The sequence below is a fragment of the Anolis carolinensis genome, chromosome 1 (genome assembly GCF_035594765.1).
Source record: "Anolis carolinensis isolate JA03-04 chromosome 1, rAnoCar3.1.pri, whole genome shotgun sequence".
Taxonomy (NCBI): domain Eukaryota; kingdom Metazoa; phylum Chordata; class Lepidosauria; order Squamata; family Dactyloidae; genus Anolis; species Anolis carolinensis.
Window position 1 is genome coordinate 172601538 of NC_085841.1, and position 23241 is coordinate 172624778.

Sequence of the window (23241 nt, forward strand, 5' to 3'; positions counted from 1 at the left end):
CCATTTACCCGAGATGAAAGAGATCTTTTCCAGTTTAATTTCAAACCCCATTCCATTCTCTTTTGGTTCAGAAACATCGTAGCCCCCTCTTGTCTTTAAGCAAAGTAGTAAATACTTTGAACATCAAGCACCAGAGTGTTTCAACTTGTTTCAATGAGAACTCTGTTCAAATCAGAATCAATAAAAGCTTTCAATTTTGAACTAGACACAGTAACTCTAGAATTCTCAGAATATTCTAAATTCTCCAGCTGGATTCCATTGAAGAATCTGCAGATTAAAAGGAAAAAGAAAAAAATTAGTAATGTATGGAAGAATTCATGATGTGAAAAGATCTTTTGCAGATCAGTACCAACAATGAAACTTTAATAATACATGATCTTATCAGATGCCAAAATGTAGTAAATCTTTTCATGGACAAAGTGCAGCAATGAGCCATGGCTGGCCCACCTGGCAGTTTTTGTGGCCATTTGCTCAAAAATTATCCCATTCTTGGAGCCGTCCCATTGCCATTCTTGGAGCCGTCTGAACTCCCCAAAATGAGATCTAAATGCCCTTATTTTTCCAGAGGGCCTATGAGAGCATCTGGGAGCAAGCTGATTTTGGAAAGAACAGCCCTGCAAGGTCTCTTGGAAGTCTAGTGTGTTCCCTAGTCTTCCAAAGTTGCCTGCCCCTGAGTGTGAACAAATATCGCTGTAAACCTGTTGCTTCTAATATTGGTTCCATTCCAGTGGTATTTATATATTAGAATTGTGTGCTGCACCTGATTTAAACTTCCATTCATAATTGAACTTTTTTGTTGTGTCAATTTTTTGGCAATAGTTGCAGTAGGATATGTCTTCATTATTGTTATTCTCAAGCTTTCCAAAACTAAACCAAATCCTATCTTCCAGTCAGAACCAGACATTTGGATAGGGTAAAAGCAGTCACACGTTCCTTTAGTCTTCTATGAAAAGCAGTATTTTCAGAGTTTGATAGATAGAGTCTAACCAGAGCCATTAAGAAAAATAGCAAATTTAGGTGAATACACTGAAAGTGCTAATAGGAAAATAGTTGATCATACATCTACATTTATGCAAATACCCTTTTCTGGTATTTAATTATTTTCATGTCTGATTTTGATTATTAAATGGTTGAACAAGTGCATATGTTTCTTCAAAGTATTTTTGTCTTTCCTCTCTATACAACTTCACATAATAAACCTATATATATAGCACTGCAATCTTACTTTATTACAATGTAAACACTGATGGGTCTTTTCTTTCTTTCAGAGGAGGTAGGCATATCTCAGTGTAAATTTTTTTGTAAAAAAATATCCTGTTTGAAGATCAGAAAGGAAAACAAAAGCAGAAAAGGATTATTTCTTGTTAATATATCTTGCAAAGGGAAAGACTGGGGCATGAGCATTGTAATTATTTTCTGATTTAATGAATACAGCTTGAAATAAAATATTCCAAGTACACTCCCCTTTTTTATACATCATGGAAATGTTTTGCCACCATAAGATGCTTTAAGCCTAGACACTTGACTTCAGTGGGAACTAAAGCATCTCAAGTGGCTGCAACATTTGTATAAAACATTCTGATCAGTATCAAGTTTAAAGTAACATGATTATAAATATAACTATGGCAAAGGTAATATTTACTTTGCAGAATAGAAACACACAAACAGACCACACATTTACAAAGATATACACAAACAAACAAAACAACTCCTTTATGAAGCCCCCAATCACAATCTGATGGATTTTATCTCTTACTATCTTAGATACCCAATGATGCTTCGGGTAGGGATTCTGTAATGATAATTATTAGAAGTAGTTATTGTTTGTTTTAGATTTTATGAATGGTCCCATTTGAAAATGCATAAGGATGTGGGTAAATTACAGTTCCCTTCATCATCTGTCATTGCTCCCAAACTGCACCAGTAGTTAAACTTGGTCAGGGTAAGTGTGCCCAATTTGGCCCAGCTCCATCATCAGTGAGGTTCAGCAGTCTCTCTGGATGTGGGTAGACTGCAACCCCCATTATCCTGAGTCAATCTCTCCAAAATCCATAATCAGTGGGCTACACAGGGTTCTCTGGAAGTGGGCGGACCCATATTTCTCTGCCATGCCCCCCCCCCCCACCAGTATGTAAAGTTGATCATGATGGGTATGTGTGCCAATTTTGATCCAGATTCATCATTGGTGAGGTTCAGAGGGTTGTCTGGACTGCAAATCCCATCATCCTCTGTCATTGCCCCCTCCCAACTGTGTCAATCTTTAAGAATGGCCATGGGGAGTCTGTGTGCCAAGTTTGGCCCGGATCCATCATTGGTTGGTCTTAGAGTGATCTCTGGATGTGGGTGGACTGCTACTCCCATCACCTTGGGTCAGTCTTCCCAAAACCCCACCAGTAATTTAAGGTGGTTATGATGGGTATGTATGTCAAGTTGGGTGCAGTTCCATCATCGGTAGAGCTCACAGTGTTCTCTGGATGTGGGTGGACTGCAAATCCCAATATCCTGGGTCAGTTTCCCCCAAACCCTGTCAGTATTTAAAATTGGTCATGATGGGAATGTGTGCCACATTTGCTGCAAACAAAGATACTAGAGATGTAAGGGTTTAGATGGAGTGTAATCTTTGACTTTGTGGCCATGCAATACTGTCTGCAGAACTCTTCCATGTGGCAGACTTTTTTGGTGGTGGAACTCTAGTTGAGAGACTCCGTTCCAGTAAACATTGGGAATTTTCTGGCTAAAATGTGGTTTTAGAGCTTTGATTTTAACTGTGTTTTAAATAGTTTTCTCACTGCTGTGGGCTTTTAGTGAAGAAAAGTGGGAAACAATTCCCATAAATAAAATGAAGTTGCTTTTTCAAAAAGTGTGCTATTGATTATGTTAGATGACTCAGACATCTATATTCCCCAAACTGATAAACATCTAGCAAAAAGTAGCAGCTGAGTATTAGATTAAATACTCAAATAAACTGAATGCTTTTGAAGCAATTGTCTGCTTAAACAGATATTGTTCAGTAACTTCCTATGGTTTCACAGAATCACTCATATTTTTGGATATTTGTGTTTTATATTAATTGATAAAGGAATATGAAATCTGTTCAGTATATGAAAATTAAAACCTTACAGCATTTTCAAACCATATGTTTTTCCAAAATAAAATGCTAAGTGTATAATTCTATTTTGCTAGTGTTATACATGAAATGTCTTAAAATTAAAAGCTTTATAGTTATTATATGACCACTTGTAATTGCCCAAGATAGGACTTATTTCAAGTTCTTAAAAATGTGAAGAATTAATTCAGTGGAGCATGAAACAACCTCTCAGCAAATGGAAATAAGTTTAAAGTGTGTGATTTTCAGGCTACAATTCTAAGGTTATCAGATAATGTATTTCTTTTCAGTGATTATTATATGTAATAATAATTACATTATTAGGCTTTTTTTCTGACAATACAGGTTTTGGTGTGGCATTAACATCAATATACAGTATGTTAAGTTCTATAGCCATTGATTCATTGTTATTAAAAGTCATTTACAAAACTAAACATTTAAAAACTTTACAAAGCTCTGTCCTCGTCACCATATTGTTAATTTGATTTATGTTTTGCAGTTTTAAACAAAGAATCTGTATTTTTTGTCTTTTGAACCAATGCATTAGCCAGTCTGTAGGAATCCTGCCCCCTATCCCTTCATGAAGTAGTTCTAGCAGCTGGATCAGTATTTAAGGAAAAAAGGAATAAGACTCCATAACTAAACACATTTGAATTGAGAGTACAATAGATATATTTCAATTAAGAAATACAGGCAGTCCCCGAGTTACAAACATCTGATTTACAAATGACTTATAGTTAAGAATGGGGGTGAGACAACATGAAGTGAGAGAAGTCTAGTCCTAGGAAGAGGAATTCACCTTTGAAAGAGTTATCATGGGCAAGAGGTGTTGAGGGAATCCAACCCGATTAAAGACATCAGGTCTGGGTATATAGGAAGCCAATGGGAGCTCCTTCTGGCAACTGCCCTTCCAGCCAGCAACCCACCCACCTACGCTTAATTTAGTTTGGTTTTTAGCTTCTCCATGTTTGCCACAACTTCCAGATCTGGTACTGGAACCAGATGTGGAAGGAAGAGTGCTTCATGGCATTGGCCATGAAAAAGGGGGTCACCTCCTGGGACCTCAGGGGTGCACTCAAAATGGGTCCGGAATGGCTATTAGATTAATGCATCATTTGGTGGTGAGGGACAGAGCTCATTGGTAGGAAGCTGTGTGGCCTCTCTCAAAGCCACCCCATTAGTCTCTGGCTCTAGTCTGGAGTAACAAGCTCATCGATAAATAGACAAGTTAGTTGATGATGAGATCCATGTCCCTGGACATCAATTCTGTTGTCAGCTATAACCAATAAGGTTGTGGCTTTGGCATCCCAATGTCTATTCATCTGTATGTGATTTTGGGTATGGAGCAGTCTCCTTCTCTGTTCACGTGAAACCCCCTGAAAAGATTCTGGGCAAAGAATTAAATGGGGATGGGGAAAACATTTCACTTTCCTTCTGCTGTTGCCCCAATTTTAGAATTGGTATTTGGGACTCAACAACTGGATGTTAACTGAATGAGAGAAATAACTGTGACAATGGAAGAGATAGATAGAACATAAATGTATGGTGAAGATGGGACCAGGTAGATCGACTATAAAAAAATAAACCCAATCTTATACATAATCTACCGTTTCATTTATTATTGCCACATAATTTTGGTGATTCTGCTGTGTCCAGTAACTAAGACAATTCTATAATATGATTGTATATATTTTTGTGACATTTTCAGCAAGTTGATACTTTTTTGTGGTGTACTGAGGACAATGAATGGTCAAAGTTTTTGTGACATTTGCCACTGACATGTTATCACCTTGGTAAATCATGCTAGCAACAACTTTTCTTTGTACTGAATTTACACTTCTGTTCTCTATTGGAAAAATGTTTTCTGCATGACTTGTATAAATAAATATGATAGGGCTCTATTTTTTTGAATCTGCTACACTTACCTCTTGATAATATCATATCTGATTGAAGCCAATATTTATCTCATAGTCTGAAATATAATACTGAGTTATCAGGTGTGCTTCCAGGAGCAGCTCTCCTTGGTGAAGGAGAAACTGGTGGACAAAAATGAAGCCTTAACGTGTCATTGCTGTTTTTCCAAAATCAAATTTTAGACAGATATGTAAGCATTATATGCATTGTATCTAATAAGCAATAGCATGGATAGCAATAATAACATTTTAAAAATAAAATTCTGTTTTATTAATTGCAATGCAGACAGATTGAAAATTATAGGTCTGCCTTGAATTTAGTGAGTGTAGTCACTACCACATTTTTAATGAAAGGTTTAAAACCTCCTATTTAAAGGAAACATTTAGTTAAGAAAAGCTTTGTTAATCAGCTGTACATTCTGCTAGGCATCATTCATTCTAATAATTGAAAAATAAAGCTAGGAAATGTTGATTGGTGCTATCACACCTAAATCCTGTTGGTCATCACAACTAGAAAAGACCTGCTGAATCAATTGTTGGACAGTCAGTCAGTAGTTATATAAATCCTATTGAGTCAGTGGATCTTCTCTAGTTTAAACTACCAATAAGATTCACTCTCGCATTGACTTTCTCATTTCCTACCTTGAAATGTACTGGTATTTCTTCATGGACACTTACAGCCCATTTTCAACAAAAGAATGCATATGTTCAGCACGCTTTAACAGCACTGATATGAAGAAAATAATATCCATGCATTTCTTATAGGGGCCAGTGTTAGAACTGATTATTTGTTTTTAAAAGTAATGTTTCCAAAGACATATTGGGAAACAATACACATTTTTGCATTGTTCTGAAATCAGACCTTGTGTGACTAACTTTGGGGCAATTAGATTATTTAAGTATCCTGCCACCAAGGCGAGAGTGTTGTAAATGCCAACTTGAAAACCAACTTGCAAGGTTTTCATGCCAATGAACCTCTTGCTCCTCTTCTGATGATCCTGCTAAAATATGACAGTGGGCTTAGTTTGTATAGAAGACCCCCTTTCCAAAAGAATGCCTGCTTGAAAAGCAGGTTTGAAAAGTAGACCTCAACATAACTTATAAAATCTCTAGCCACTGCATTTTGGTTATGAAAACCTTAGAAAATACAGTAGATTCTTAGGTAACCTGCATCATGTGGATGGTAGATTCTGGATAAATATAGTTTCTGGTTGCTTATGAGTTATTATTAAAAACAGGGCTAATGAATACTATAACCCCATACTAAACCATATAATAAATTCCGTATTGACTTGATATTAATATTGAAATATATTAATTAAAACAAATTATGGAATATAAATACATATGAAATTTAATATAACATAGTCTGACTGTATTATAAAAACATCTTTGTGAATGCAGTATACAATTTTAGTCAGTTTTTCTTCCTGGTTGTTTGAATTCTAGTTAATTGAACATTTACTGTATTTATTGCTTTAGGGTTCTATAAACAGGTTTTTTTTCCAGTCTAACATTTTTGTGTTAATTATTTTTGCTCTAGAACTAGCTGTAGGCTGTTTCAGATGACTGTCCTTCTGTGTGAGATGCATCTTTGGTCGCTAAAGAATACCTTGCACGTTGAAGGTAAAATAAACATTATCCATCTAGATCTTGATTTTTTTCATTTTACCTATTCAGTCCTACCATTCAGCTCCCGACTGTCAATCATTTCAAAACACGCAAAAACACTAATCTCTGGCGTAGACAGATTTTTAAAAGAATAAGTCTTTCCTAAAGAACAGTGCAGGCACACTGATCTTTGCAAAACTAGGCTTTCTGCATTCTCCATTCAAGGAAGGCTGCACTTTAAAAAGGAATATATTTAGTGTGTATTGCTAGTCTCATATGTACAGCAGTGGGCTCCTTAGCAGACTTTTGCTACTTTAGATTTTGCAGTAAAGAGTAATCTGCCTGTGAAAACTCCCACCCAGATGTTTTTGACCCATAACTGAGGAATAAGCCTGTCAGATGGGGCAGATGAAGGGTACTTCTTACTTTCGTATGTGAAGAATGTTAAAAAAAGGAGGATGGCTAGTAATTGTGCCATTGCACACGCATTGATTTTATCCCCTGCCCTTAACAGAAGCCTATCTACACAGACAGTTTCAGACCAGTTTCAAAGAAAGTGATTTCACTGTGCAGTTGATTACATAGGAAATCTTGGAGGCAGTTTGAGGTCCAGATGGAGATTAACAAACCACAAAGCACTGATGCACACTAAGGGCTTTTTTTAATGCACGTTTGTGGGAGTTTGTTGTCTGGCTGCTGCAGTTTGAAGCTACCTTTGAACTACATTAAATCGACACTGTAGATTGGATGTTCGTTTCTAACCCCCAAGTTGGTTTTATTTTAAATCCTTGGATATTAATTTGGTGTCATGTTTACTTAATTATGCAGATCAAGACATTGGAGTCCATCATTACTATGAAAAAAAGGAATCGGGTAAGGTATACGCCTTCATATGGATGAAATATATATTTACTGTTGAACATTACTCCCCAAATCCTTATTTTTTTCTATTAAGAAACTATAGTAAATTGTATTAATTAATTGATGAAGATAAACATAATTAAATAAAATAAAGTAAAAAATGTAAAAGCACATCATGCAAGCTTTCAACACTCTGTTAGTTTTGACATCTGGTAATATATATTTAGAAGTCATACTGAAGAAAAGAAAAGTAATGGTTTTGGAGTCCTAGGCTTGCATTTTATATCAGATGTTGTTTCGGTTGTTGTATATCAGCAGCAGCAGCGGATTCAAGAAAGACAGAGGGTGCATCTATACTGTAGAGATAATGTCGTTTGAAACCACTTTAACTACAATTGCTTAATGCTGTGGAACCATGGGACTTGTAGTTTTTTCACGTCTTTAATCTTCAGTGCCCAAGAGTGATGATGTCTCCCCATACTACAGCTCCAAAGACTCCATAGTATTGTGCCTTGATAGTTAAAGTGGTGTCACATTGCATTCATTCTACAGAGTAGATGCACCCACAGACATCCTGCATCCCAAGCGAAGATACTTCACTGCTGCTGATGGGGTTTAAATTTGACTGACTTTTGACTCAGACATCATATGGCCAAAAATGGAGTAGCCTCTGTCTCATTGAGATCCCTCCAGACTAGCAGAATAGTAACACTATGTAGCACATTTTTTGTTTCTGGATTATAAATGTCATTTCCTAATTGGTTCTATCATTAAAACATGGGAAAAGGTTATTAAACTGCATTTATGTTTTAATACTTGATTTTAATTGTAATTTGTTATTTTTGGAATTATGTATTGGCATCGAATTGTTGCCTGTTGTGAGGTTGCCCTGAGTCCCCTTTGGGGTGAGAAGGGCATGGTATAAGTATGGGAAATAAATAAATAATACACTTTTTCGATGAATATCTCACCAAGTCTCAGCGAATTCAACATATTTTGTGGCGGCCACAAAAACAAAGTTTCTGGAGTATAACAACTATTTTCAAGGTAAGTACCGCACAATTAAACACGAAATCACAATTGCAAACCAGGAACAGATTTTTTCCCCAAAAAAATTTTGTTACATAATATAATAGAAACAACATTTGACTCAAAATATAAGCCTGCGACTAAAAACACCATTACTTTTCTTTTCCACTGTATGATTTTAAAACAGCTTTTTACTGATGCAAAAGCCAGTAGAGCTTTGAAAGCTTGAACTTAGTGATTTTTGCATTTTGTTTAGTCAATAAAAAGATTACTTCTTTATGGAATTTGTTTTATTTCACTGTATGGCCAACATGGCAATTCCTGAATACTATAATTAATCTGATATTTTCAGGGTGGAAACCGGCATAAAGTGACATGTATTTAACTTGTAGAGCGTAATATATTTCAGTCTATCCTTCCTTCAGTCTCCTCCTTGCAGGCCCTTCTTTTTTCCATCTTGCACCTTTTATAATATTTCCATGAAAATCTGAAATTATGAAAATTTATCCATAGTCTTATTCACGTTGGATTAATTCTAACCTTGAATTTGAGAATTTTCCTCTTAGATCGGTATGGCTTCCTTTGCCTTATAAATGGTCCTGAGCTTCCTGAATGCACTTAATTAGAGCAAAGTATATATTTGTATTATTTTTAAATGTAAGATCAACACATACAGGATGCATTTCAGAAGTTTTAATCTTCTGAAAAATATAGGTTATGTAACATGATATTTTGGATTGATATTTGGTGCTCTGGTTATCTTTTTATTTATTTTTTTGAGCTCCAGCAGAGGGCATTGTAAATTCATAGGACTGCACGTTTGTTGACCTCCTGGGTCCTCCTTACCTGGTGTTTGAAATAGGTATTTCAGAGTGAATCAGTTTGCTTTATCTGATTAATCTTTTTAATCCTAGAAGATTCATGATGGACTAAAAGGTCTATTCAGCTAGAATAACTTCCTGTTTTAGTGCAGGTTAAAATGGTGGTTTGTGTGGTCATCTTGTGCTGCATCCACAACTGAATCCCAACTAAAAAGTTTGTCAGCCCAATGACAGATTGACAGAAGTTTTAGTTGGTCTTCAGTTCACTGATCAGTTCATCTGATTAGACAAAAACTTCTGCATTATTAGCCCTCTATAGGGATTACTTAAACACTTATTTCATTGCCAATTTAATCTTTCAGGAAGGGAAAAGTTCTGAACTATTATTCTCAACTACATTTCTGCATTATTTGAATATATCACATTTAGCTTTTTACTGACAATGGATGTAAAGATTATTTAACTTTTTAAATTTTTATTTTTCTAGAATCACAATTGAACTTTGACCATTTGCATCAGAAGCAACTGTTAGCAGAATGTAAGCATTATTTTTCAGTTTTCATGTTAGTACCAATAAATTAACTGTAGATGTAAATTAACAGTGTATTTTTCCTGAGGCTTTCTTTTTAAAACCAGCTGTAGTGGTAGTAATCTTGAATAGGAACAGAGGAAAAGGGGATTATTTTAATTTGTCTTTGAATGCCATTTTATTTTTTCACTGTTCTCTCACCCCTGTTCTTAACTATGAGTCATTAGAAAGTCGAATGTTTGTAACTCGGACTGCCTGTGACATGGATTCATGGGGCTAAATCTAGAGAAAAGTGCTCATGTTTTAGGACTGTTTAAATAAATATGATCTATGTAAATCATCATTAACTTCTGTTTCTGAGACTAGTTTTAAATATGCATTTGGGTCTTTTCAAAAAATACATAATGGCTTCTTGTACTGAATTAGATACAGTTTTGATATGTTTTACTATTTGATTCCTACTAACTTTTTCATACTAAGAATAAATGGGAGCTGGGCAGAACCATTGCCAGTGTCAATCGAAACTCAGTTATGTCCTATGTTTGCCTTTAAGGCTTGCTGTATGTGGAGATCTTTGGTTGTTTTTCTAGATAACACCTACATTTGTTAAGAGTGACTGAAAGTGTGATCTTGCATGCTAAACTAGATTTCAGAGTTTGGAGACCTGCTAACGTGGGGAAATGTCTATGCCTGAAACCAAGAAGCCATTTTCTTCTTATCATTTTCAGAGGAATTAGAACATTCCACTGATACTTCCAATTAAAATTCTTGCTTCAGGATGAGTTAGGCTTAGTTATCTTGCTTCCCACTTTAGCTCACAAGAGCAGTTTTTAGAAAAGTAATTTGGAAGGAAAGAAACTTGCCGTGGGAACAGCAACCGTTATTGACCTAGCCTGATTCACAGGACACATCACCCAGGAGAACTTGACAGTGGGCCAATGTCCTCTAGCAGCACCCCCAAGCACATACAGAACTACTACTGAGTGGCCCACCAGTTCCATGAAGGAGCATTTGCACCAAAATTTGGATTGCCGTTGAGGCTGTGCTACAGACAGGAAGCAATATGTTGAAAGGGGATTATTTTAGCAACAGCAAGTTCCATCCATACAGAAGTGCAACCTGCCATAAAAGATTGTGGTCTCTCATTCAGCTCTTTACCTTAAAGATAAGTCAGAAGGTGAAGAGGGCATATTCATTATGTAAGGTAACTGTTACATATATTGCTTTATCAGGCTGGATCTACACTGCCCTATGTCCCAGGATATGATTCCAGATTATCTGCTTTGAAATTGATCATGTGAGTCTCTACTGCCATATAATCTGGGATAAGCAGATAATCTGGGATCAAATCCTGGGATATAGGGCAGTGTAGAAGGGGTCTCAGAGGAAGAAGAGTTTTGAAATCCTCTCAAGGCAGTCTGAGAAAGAATAAATGTATTCAAAGGCTAGCGGCAAGTCTTCCTCAGATTATTTGAGAGGAACTTCTAGGAATAGAATGAGTCAACAGATGTATAGCTAGGTTCGTTCCATAAATGGTGCTGCAACAAGGTGCACCCTATGTTCTAAATATTCCCCCAGATCCCGATTTGCCTCCTATTCTAGTACTCATAGCTCCTATTGCTCAGAATGTCCTGCTTAAGGCATAGAGAGATCACAGCAGTTTGATAGCATCTCATGTCTTCACTACCATCCAGCCAAGGGCAAGAGAGTCTCCTAGTAAATAGCATTGCAAAAAGCATTCTGTCTTCCAACTTTTTACAGTGTGGTGCTGAACCATCTTTCCCTCTGACAGACATACATGCTCCATTTTTATCAATAAATTATATTTTTATTTATTTGCAGTGCACTGCACAATAGGTAACTACTTAGATATGTTATCAGTGCTTAGTATCTCTGCACTGAATATAAAACTGTCTTTGCTTAGCTTAAAAGAAAGTAATATGCATTCTATATCAAGGGTATAGCCATTTTGAAGAAAAGGTGAATCAGATTTCAATGATCCTTGACAGATTATTAAAACAATGAGGTTAAACTTTGGTAATGTATGGATTTTTATTGTTTTCAATAACCAATTTATTTAATAAATTAATTATTATGGAAATATAAAACCCCCAAAATAGCACACAATTGCAATTCCTAAGAGCCTGGCAAAATAGGAACGTTTATACTCTTCTGAGCACTAATGGACCCAGAAAAGGAGATACTGTCCTTCAAATAGCTTAAATCCAAGCCATGTCTTAGGGTATATTGTCTACTTAATTTGAATAGTGATTGCTCAGTTCCATATGATCCTAAAGTAAGGTAGCATTATTTGAAAAAGTACTGTAATACAATTTCAGAGTTCATGAGAATGAATCTGCTTATAACAGCTAAAGTGTTTGTATTAGTCATTTAAAAATAGAATTGGGGATAGGGGAAGAAATAGGCAAATAGGGGAAGAAATAGGCCAAATTCATGAGAATGTATTTTATAGCATTACAACTTATTTCACTGGATAGAAAGTCTGTCATATTGATAATTCTATTGGAAGATTGGCCATATTTATAATGTATTTGGAAAACATATTTCAGAATCTGAGTCATCATAATGTATTCTTCAATTTTAGATGGTCAGGATATGTTTTGAATTAAAAAGTACTACTAAAACATGATGTAATATTAATGTTGATTATAATATTTCCTATGTGTATTTCTTTTGCTAGCTCGAGATTATCCTTGGGTACTTAAGAACAAACGTCCAGAGAAGCTGAGAGATACACTTAAGGAGCTAGAGGTACCTTTCAGAAGTTTTCAAAAACAGTCACAATCCAGGTTTTCAAATCTCTTTCAACAGCTTTAATTTTCATAAAGGATCATCCCTTCTGGCGATGAATCCGCTTTTGTGTGGTGGGCTACCCAAAACAGTTGCATCTTTGTTTAAAATGTCAGACAATCTTTTCTCCTTGAAAATCAGAAGCACTTTAGCCACAAGTAAAATGTCTACAGCCATCGATGCACTATTTTCTGTTGTTCTCTAGGAACTGATGCAAAACAGTCACTGTGTGCTGTGCAAATGGAAGACCAAATACGTCTGTCAGGTAAATATTTTGACATGCTTTTGCAATGTTCTGTCAACAGAGATTAACAATTGACAAGTGACTGATGCAGCAGGACAAAGTTAACTGCTAGCATATAATTAGAATGATCATGTAAGAGGTATTTTTATGCAAGTCTTGATGTTAACAATTTTAAAAAGTAAAATAGTAAAATTGATCTTGGTAAAAATGACTATATTTGCATAGGGAAACAACAATATAAAATGCATAATGCCTTGTGATGTCAATTAAAGTGCATTTTCCAGGATGCAAGGCCCTAATGGTAAGTTCAGTTGAACTGAGGTGGCTTTACTTTGAGTAGTCATGCACTAAATTACATTATTAGGACCTTCAAAAGGGAAATAAGAATTCAGTTAGAATTGCATAGGAGAACCTTACATGTTATATTTAAGGTGTTTTTATTGAAGCAAATACTTACTTGAAAATATGCATCATGACAACAGGATATCTAAAATAACTACCTAAATAAGATTAGTTATTCAATGAAGTGACTTGCTCAGACACCAGTGAGTCATGTGTCTGTATTCTGTATTTACATAAATATCCATATGATATATATATATGAAGCATCTTTTCACATCCTTGTCAGCAGCATAGAAAGTGGGAACAGTTTGGAATCTTCAGTTGTGTGAGCCAGCATGCTAATCAACAGCTTTCTCTTGAAACACGTTTAATGTATTTAATTCATTAAAAACTAGTGCTATCTTTTTACCCCTCCTTATTCTATTTTGAACAGACATGTCCTTGAGCTTATCATGACTTAAGAATTTTGACTTTTGAAGATTATTAATTTATAACCTAATTATAAAACAACTGCATTGAGACCTGCTTTATAGCAAGTTTTACTATAAATGAATTGAATTATTTAGTCATTGTAGATTTACTTTTTAAAATAAATATTAGTATGCTCAGTTATAAAGATATTTACTCATACCTTGTAACTTTCATATTCCTAACTTCAAAATCCCAAGTCATAAATAAAATAATGAACCTGGTAGTAATAATTTGTTAAATTCATATTCTGCACTAATATCCTATTACAGAGAAAACTGCATTAAAAACAATGACACATATTTTTGCTAAACTTCCAGAAGGCTGTTCTGTTGAGTGCTTAAAATAGTTCTAAAAATGTACAATCTTTGTTCTTAGGCAAAGTCTCTGAAGACCTAAGGTTTTATATTATATCTATTTACCTAGAAGAAAGCAAGACTTTAACTTGAGCATACATGTATAGGTTTATTCTGATGGTCAAATAAAGCTGACAAGTTCTAGGACTAAATTATCCAGGTAATATCTTCCTTTTCAGGAACTCTGAAATAAGACAGGCAGTCCCCAACCTATCTTATGAACAAGATAGGTTCTGTTGGTTTGTTCTTAAGTTGTTTGTATGTAGGTTGGAACAAGTACATTTTTAAATGTAACCCCAGCCATATATGTGTGTGTGTGTGGGTGTGTGTGGCTGGAGTTACATTTAAGATATATAGATAGATAGCTAAGCTAGAGGTTAATATCCCTATACTGTTCATTTTGCTGTCTGTCCTCCACCACCCCCACCACCCCGTTCAGAAGATTTTGCCTCACTTTCTGTCCCTGTGACAATTGGATTTTGAAAAAATTGACTTATTGTGGAAACAAGGACTGGTGATAAAGCTTCAGTGGAGACCCCTTTCTCCCATGATAACTCTTTGAAGAGCAAATTTCCCTTCCTAGGGGAAAATTTCTCTCACTTCTTGTTGTCTCATCCCTGTTCTTAATCATGAGTTGTTTGTAAGTCAGATGTTTGTAACGCTGGGACTGCCTGTATATTTATTATCTCTAAGGTGGCATCTTTTATTGGAAGATTACAGAGTAGCCAGAAGAGCATGCAACTATAGCACATGAAGTATTGTAGCTGTCCAATGAATATGTACAGAAAGCATTGTGAAGTTACAGTTATAAAATAGATAGCACACAAACAGCAGTCCTGCCCCATCAACAATTTAGAATTAGCTTAAAATGCATGCAGGTTAGGAGTGATCAAGTAGAGGTTCTCAAGTGCTTCTGACAAGAATTCTTCAATGAAATTTCCTGATAATTTGCAATTCTGATAAAAACTGATGTCCCCCTTAGAGACTGATAATTAAAAAACAGGAAGGAGAAATTAAGAATTAATGTATTTCAATGAAATTCCTGTTGGGACTGGTATTTGTTAACTTTAGAAGCATGTCTATCTATTTTCTCTCTCTCTTCTCCCCATCTCTCTTACACATACACACAGACACACACACAGACACACATACTTTTCCCCCAAGGCAACCTTGCATGATCTCACCAGATGTATTTTGGGGGTGTTAAGTTGAAGAGAAATATCTTCCCTGAGGCTCTCAAAGCCCAGGGAGGGTGATATTTGGATAGTCTGACCAAGAACTTCAAGGGGCTTTTGAGGTCCTAATCAGTCATTTGAATTTTGCCTGGAAACAGACTAGTAGCCAGCGAAGATGTTCTCACTACTACTTCCTCCTCCTCCTCCTCCTCCTCCTCCTCCTCTTCCTCCTCCTCCTCCTTTTCCTCCTCCTCCTCCTCCTCCTCCTCCTCCTCCTCTTCTTCTTCTTCTTCTTCTTCTTCTTCTTCTTCTTCTTCTTCTTCTTCTTCTTCCTCCTCCTGCTCCTCCTCCTCCTCCTCTTCTTCTTCTTCTTCTTCTTCTTCTTCTTCTTCTTCTTCTTCTTCTTCTTCTTCCTCCTCCTCCTCCTCCTCCTCCTCCTCCTCCTCCTCCTCCTCCTCCTCCTCCTAAGCTAGTTTCCCAGTTCCGGGGGGGGGGGGGGGGTAGCATTGTGACTGTTGTTTCCTCAGGGCTTTGTTTTGGGCAGGTTGGCAGCACGCATGAATTGTTGATGGTGTCCATCCATTTTTTTCTTTGGCCGCCCACATGGTTGTCATCCTGCAATCTCCAAATATAGTGCTGTTTGTGCTCCTGATGTTGGTTCTCTTCTCATGACATGGCCGTAACACCGTAGTCTTGCTTCCTGTATTTTCTTGTTGATTGGATGTCATTATTTGGTACATGGTCAAGAAGTGTCAAGCCAAGTGTCCATCTCAGCATTTTCATTTCCACTGTGTTAAGGGCTTGTTCATGTTTCTTTGTTGCTGGCCAGCACTCTTCCTGTAGAGGGCTACTGGGCGAACAGCTGTAGTGTAGATCATAGCCTTGAGTTCTTCAGGCATTTTTGAGTCACACAGAATACCAGTAGTTTCCTGACATTTATTCATGACTGAATGTCCGGCATTGTGTTGCCATTTATGTAGACCAATGACCCTAGGTATATAAATTGAGTGGCCTTTAGTGTTTGTCCATTATTTTGAATTTTTTTTCCAGTTTGAAGGCCACATTCCAGATAGTCTATTTTGGGTATGTTCAGTTGAAGTCCATTTTCACTGAGTATCACTCCATGTCTGCAGCTGTTGTTAGAGGGCTGCACATTCTTGGTGGCCGAGTGCTATATCATCTGTATATAGGCGTGTCCAGGGATACATAGTCTGCAGATCTGTTGTAGCAGTGTCTATGCAAAGTATGAATCATAATGGTGATAGTTCTGATTCCTGATGCACGCCCACAGTGATGTCAAAGGGTGGTGAAATCCCTGCAGGGCAGCGGACCATACTTGTATTATTGTATAGTAGCTTTATCCATGTTACATAGTATTCTGGTTTTCCATGTGACTGTAGTGCTTGCCAGATCAGCTAATGGGGAACCTGATTAAGTGTTCTAACAAGAGAGTTGTAATCTTTTCATAACTAGCCTGGGTTAACAGTCTGACTACAGTTCTTTGGATCAGCTGAAGTGTCTGAACACAATTCAAACCCATCCCCACATGGAGCACTTTACAATAAACTGAAGGGAATGTATTTAAGGCATATGTCGCCATCAAACTGTACAAAGGCACCCATCTTGCCTGGCCTATTAGGGCCTTATACTGTCAATCATCAAATGCTGGTTGGAACAGAAAAGTCTTTACTTATTCATGAAAAGAAACTAGGGAAGGAAGTCCTGAGTCTTGGGGCAGCTACTGGGAAAGCCCTTGTTCCAACCGGATGTATGTGCTACATCTCATCCTGCTTCTCAGGCCCCTTCTACACTACCATATAATCCAGATTCTTAAAGAAAGTAATGCACATGATCTGCTTTGAACTGGATTATATGAGTCCACACTACCATATAATCCTGTTCAAAGCAGATAATCAGGATTTTATATGGCTGTGTAGAAGGTGCCTCGGTTGGTTTTGAGTTTGAAGCTACAAGCCTTTTCTTGTATCCAACCTGGCAACCCCAATACTGAGGAGACACAAAGGGGGGTCGGGGAGAGTTGTACTTTCATTCCTCCAATAATAATAATAATAATAATAATAATAATAACTACTACTACTACTACTACTACTACTCCATCCCATCTCCCTTAGGGGACTCGGAGCTTCTTACAACAGTGTAAATAACACAACAATAATCAAAATAAAACGATCATAATAAAACAATAAACCAATATCCAGTTTAAATAGAATCAATACAAGTAACTAAACAATCCATAAAAGTGAAAAACTAAACCAAAGATATTACAGTAAATTAACTTACTTCCTGGTTGCCTCAACCCACAACATAACGGCAGATGCCAATGGTTGAACCATATTACTACTTTACTATTTAGTCTGGCCACAAACTGTAAAGTTACAACCATATCAATCATATTTTGTTGATAATGATAATATTACTTAGTTTTAATTTGATTAATGGGGAAAGGTGCTTATTTGTTAGTTTCCTTTCATCTCTGGATATGGGAGGAAATTGTTGCGGGCAATAATTTTTTGAAAAACCTTTTCATTTCTTCACATGGCCTGTAAAGTAGTCTTCTCAACTTTTGGAATTTGTTGTTCTTCAAAAAACTTTTTCATTTATATTTTTGGGACAATTATAAGCACTAGTCAAACATTGCTGGGCTATAAGGTCATATTATCAACTTGGGAATAAATTGTGATTTTATCTAATCCAGCTGCAACATGAGGATAAATTGAAGTTTTGAAAGGTTGCAATAAAAGCTGGAATAGTGTGACTGTGTCTAACACTTTTAGTAGGACAAAACCTTAAAGGACATCTGCCATAAAACTGATGGAGCTTTCAACCGCCTCCCAGATGATTATCCAGAAGATATATTTGCCAGATAAATAAAAAGAGGAGTTACTCTGATACAGTTAATGTTTTATAAATAGAAATGCTTGATCTCGATATGCATTTACTAAGCTCTGAATAGGGGTTTGAACTGCTTAAGTAGTTCTAAGAATTCAGTATATTTTGTGTTATGTTTTACATTTAGTAATGTGCTCATATATTTAAATGACAGCACTAAATAAACAAATGTCATCAGTATACGTGTATGTACTGCCACAGCATTTGATTGTCCTGATATGAAACATATACTCTGGATAAGAGTCCAGAACAGAACAGAATATGAAGAAAAAGAATGGTTTTCCATTAGCAAAGGGATCAGACAAAGCTGCATTTTGTCATCCGCCTATTCAACCATACAGAAACTAATTTGATGGAGGATTGAAAACATCACAAATATGTGGATGACACCATATTACTTGCAGAAAATAATAAACGTCTGCTGAAGTACATTGGGGAGAAAATGGAGACGCAGGGTTAAAGCTTATGAAAAGGAAAACATGACCACAGAAGAATTATGCTATTTTGAAGTGGCTGACAACATTCAAATGGTTAAATATTTTCTACATCTTGGTTCAGCCATTAATCAAAATTGAGGCTGCAATCAAGAAATTGAAAAAACACTAAGGCCCCTTCTACATTGTAATATAAAATCCAGATTATTTTATTTGAACTGGATTATATGGCAGTGTAGACTCATATAATCCAGTTCAAAGCAGGTAATGTGGACTATCTGTTTTGATAATCTGGACTATATGGCAGTGTAGAAGGGGCCTAAAAGTTGGAATGTCCGCTTTGAATTACCTAGATCCTCGTGTGAACAATAAAGTCTTAACTGTCCTTTTGTTTGTGAAATCTGAACAGGGATAGGGAAAAATCATCTCATTTAAAATGTGCTGGAATCAAGTTCTACAGATACCTAGGACCACCATCAAGCTCAGTAGAAAAAGAAAGAGAGAGTACAGTTGAAATCAATTCCCATCAAGATTATGATAGAATAAAAAATTAAAGTGCTTTTCCTGCAAACTATCTCATCCATTCCACTGCATTAAATGCTTGTTTTAAAAAACTTTTAAGAGAAGTTTAAAGATGTAGATTACATTGCATCTGGTTTGGCCATACAAATATAAAAGCAGCAGTAATGCAATCTTCATTAACATTGTTTATTTTTCATATTCAATTAATATGTGTTCAGAGAAGGTGGAATGTAGCACTGGTCCACTGCCAATTTACACATGTTTACTTTAAAGATCTGTTTGGTGTTCATGCGCATACAATTGTGCATGTAAGACTCTTTTTGCAATCGAGACTCTGAAAATGTGTTATCTCTTTCCCCAGCCCTCCACATCTGCAAAGTATTTTTAATACATACACACATTTCTCTTTAGCCATCTGCCTCAGTATAAAAGCGAGGTGGAACTGAGATGCATATATTGATGATACCTATTTCCTATCCAATGTTATGTAGACATTAAAGACAACGCAAAAGAGGCTAACAGAAAAAGACAGTAAGAGTCAGAGTTCATGAAGAAGGAGTTGCTAAAAGTACAATCACAAAAAATCCCGTAGAAAAAGAAAAAAAAATGAGAAACATCAATAAAATGAAGTAAAAAGAAAAAAGAGGAGGTATAAAGAATGGAAGAAAGGATGAATCACCTAGGATGAATACAGATGTGTAGCTCAAGCGTTTAGAAATAGCAAAAGGAACGCTAAAGCTCAACATGCACTGAGATGGGCTAGGCAAGCCAACAAAAAGTATTTTTTCCAGCTACATTTGAAACAAGAGGAAATGTGAGGCTGCTTCTCAGGATCAACACCTATTTTGCATCAGGTTTTTTTTTTTACAAAAGGGAGAACTGTGTTATCATGCGTAAGCATAGACCTTGACAAGGAATCTAGAATGCAAATCAAGATTGATAAGGACATCGTCAGGAATCGCTTATTTACTTTAAATGAGTTCAGATGTTCAGAACCAGACAGACTGCATCCCAGAGTACTGAAGTAACTTGTCGATGCACTCTCAGAACCACTGGTTGTCATTTTTGAGAAATCTTGGGCCCCATCTACACAGACACTATAATCTGGCTTGGAGCTGACTTGAAGTCGGGGTATCTACAAAATGTTCTCCTCCTATGTTGGAGGATGTGACCTCCAACCTGCATCCATTCCATCATGGATAGATTTGGAAAATCTGGAGTGCGCCATAAAATATGCCAAAGTTGATCACTGTATAAACAGTGCAGTGCTGCAAACCACAAGAAGTATTTGGAGCACTTGTCCAGACAGGGTTAAAGTTGCAGGTGTTGCAGATGGGACCCGCATAAACAACTCAGAGGGAAGGTAAATAAAGCCCTCCCACAGCAAGGAAAGGGCATTTGATTCCTCACAATTACAATTTTGTTAAATAAAACGGCAAGATACTTTCTTGGAGGGCCGTAAATCTTTCCATGTTAGAAAGAATACACATTGTAAAGATTTTTTAAAACTTCATCTATTTTTCTTACTCCAGATGATTCCCAAATGTCAATTATGGCAGACAATGGTCAATAAAACACAGGAAGGAATAGTCAAACAAAATGAAAACGTAAATGTAAATATGATATTATGAAAATAACTACAGTAGAGTCTCGCTTATCCAATGTAAATGGGCCGGCAGAACGTTGGATAAGCGAATATGTTGGATAATAAGGAGAGGTTAAGAAAAAGCCTATTAAACATCAAATTAGGTTATGATTTTACAAATTAAGCACCAAAACATCATGTTATACAACAAATTTTAAAGAAAAAGTAGTTCAATACACAGTAATGCTATGTAGTAATTTCTGTATTTATGAATTTAGCACCAAAATATCATGATGTATTGAAAACATCGACTACAAAAATGCGTTGGATAATCCAGAACGTTGGATAAGTGAGTGTTGGATAAGTGAGACTCTACTGTATACACAAAATAATTGCATTATTGTATATATCATAGTTTCATGATCCAATTGTTGTATATTTCATGTGCTTTAGTTATATTGTTTACTTAGTGATTTTGGTTGTTTTAGGTTAAGAATTCTCTTATTTCATATATAATTATTTTCATAATATTATTATAATTACAATCACGGAGCTCCCTGTGGCGTAGCATGTTAAAGCGCTGAGCTGCTGAACTTGTGGACCGAAAGGTCACAGGTTCGAATTCGGGGAGTGGAGTGAGCGCCCGCTGTTAGCCCCAGCTTCTGCCAACCTAGCAGTTCGAAAACATGCAAATGTAGTAGGTCAACAGGTACTGCTCCAGCGAAAAGGTAACGGCGCTCCATGCAGTCATGCTGGCCACATGACCTTGGAGGTGTCTACAGACAACGTCGGCTCTTTGGCTTAGAAATGGAGATGAGCACCAACCCCCAGAGTTGGACATGACTGGACTTAATGTCCGGGGAAAACCTTTACCTTTATGTACACCCATGTCTTCATTTTGTTTAATTATTTTCCCCAATGTTTTGTTGGTGTTTTCTTGTTTTCTGGCCCTCCTGCAGTTTTGTAACTTGGTCTTCAATTTTAAACAAGAAAGAGATTCCCAAAATCAACACGATGTATCAGTTCTGTAGATGAAGGTTTGGCGATACCTGATATTATACTGTATTTTCACGACTTCTAACTGAGCCATTGTATTCAAATGTTAAAGAAACATATTCTACCAGATGGATCCAATCGGAAACTAACAACACCAGTTCAGTAGAGTTTAATCTCATTTTCTCAAAAATTACTAAGAATTCACTAAAGGAAGCACAGTATCTATTCCTTTACAATGTGCTGCTCATATGGAAACAAAGGACACACATTCTGGCCCTGAACCTTCCTCTGTTAGACCTCTCCTTTTATTCCCTGAAATCCAAGCAGCAGATACATTTACACAATTTCAAGAATAGAGGAGATGTGGAATTTACATATGTACATGGACAAGACCTAACACAGCAGAGACCAACAAGATCAAATCAGATGCTATTGATTTCAAATAACGCAGATTTCTTTCTTTTCTTCACACCTGATAGTCACAGGGGAAGTTCCCAAAGTCCTTATCCTTTTGTTAATCTGACCCCTTCTACACTGCCATATAAAATCCAGATTATCTGCTTTGGATTATATGGCAATGTAGACTCATATAATCAAAGCAGATGTGGATTTTCTACTTTGATAATCTGGATTATATGGCTGTGTAGAAGGGGCCGATATTTGCACAGGTGACTGGCAATAGAGCAGAGGGGAAGCAGCAACTATATATAATTGTTTTCCCAGAAAATTCATGGAACTGGGCAATCTGTCAGAAGGGCATAACAATCTGAACTGGGAACAGACATCTTGAAAAATTGCTGGCTTTACATGAGATCCTCCCACCCTTATAAATAACAATTTGTGGCGGTGAAATAAGGAATTTTTAAAGTAATACATAAATAGTTGCTTACTTACCAATACAATTATTGAGTATGCTAAAAAACATCTCACTAGATTGTTGGAGAGGGTGTAAAGTTGTAGGTTATTTGTTACACATGGGGCTGGAGTGCCCAAAGATCCTATGTTTTAGGTATAACTATTTGGTGTAGATTTCCCTTATCACCAATCAAAAGGCTAAAGGTCACCCTGAACTCTGATTGCATGAATGTTCAATAAAGAAAATAGTACCATATTTCTTCAAATCTGAAGTGCTATCAATTGTAAGGCACACACTAATTTCAGTACCACCAACATAAAAAAGTGTTCTCTCTCTCTCTCTCTCTCCCTCTCTCTCCTCTCTCTCTATATGCACTCGTGATTATAAGGCCCACCCTACTTTTAGAGAGGTTTATATGGCGAAAAAAATGTGTCTTAGAATGGAGGAAATACTCTAATTCTAAATAACAAAAGCTAATTACATTTTTCCTCACAACTGCTGGAAATGAAATAGATAAATGTTGGAAAATAGGGAATTTACATATGAGTGGAAAAGGTGTCTGGGACGCCCGTGCAATATTAAGCTTAGCATTTACCATAAGCGAGGATTGGTCTACTCTTACTGTTTACATTAACAATATGCAGCTGCTGAGATCTCAATTTCATCAAGCTG

The 23241-nt window shown here is 36.4% G+C and overlaps 1 protein-coding gene across 6 annotated transcripts in view; it reads left to right on the forward strand.

Annotated features, from left to right (window-relative positions):
* The window catches only part of wdpcp (WD repeat containing planar cell polarity effector), a 222074-nt gene that overhangs the window by 46703 nt on the left and 152130 nt on the right, over positions 1-23241 (forward strand). For all 6 annotated transcript variants that reach the window (XR_010000055.1, XM_062958993.1, XM_062958984.1 and 3 more), the window contains exons 2-6: positions 6563-6645; positions 7459-7503; positions 9829-9879; positions 12572-12642; positions 12887-12946. Coding sequence is in view for 5 of the 6 variants with exons in the window: in XM_062958993.1 (XP_062815063.1) it covers positions 6585-6645; positions 7459-7503; positions 9829-9879; positions 12572-12642; positions 12887-12946 (288 nt within the window). In the remaining variant the exon portion in view is untranslated. The remainder of the gene's footprint in view (positions 1-6562; positions 6646-7458; positions 7504-9828; positions 9880-12571; positions 12643-12886; positions 12947-23241) is intronic.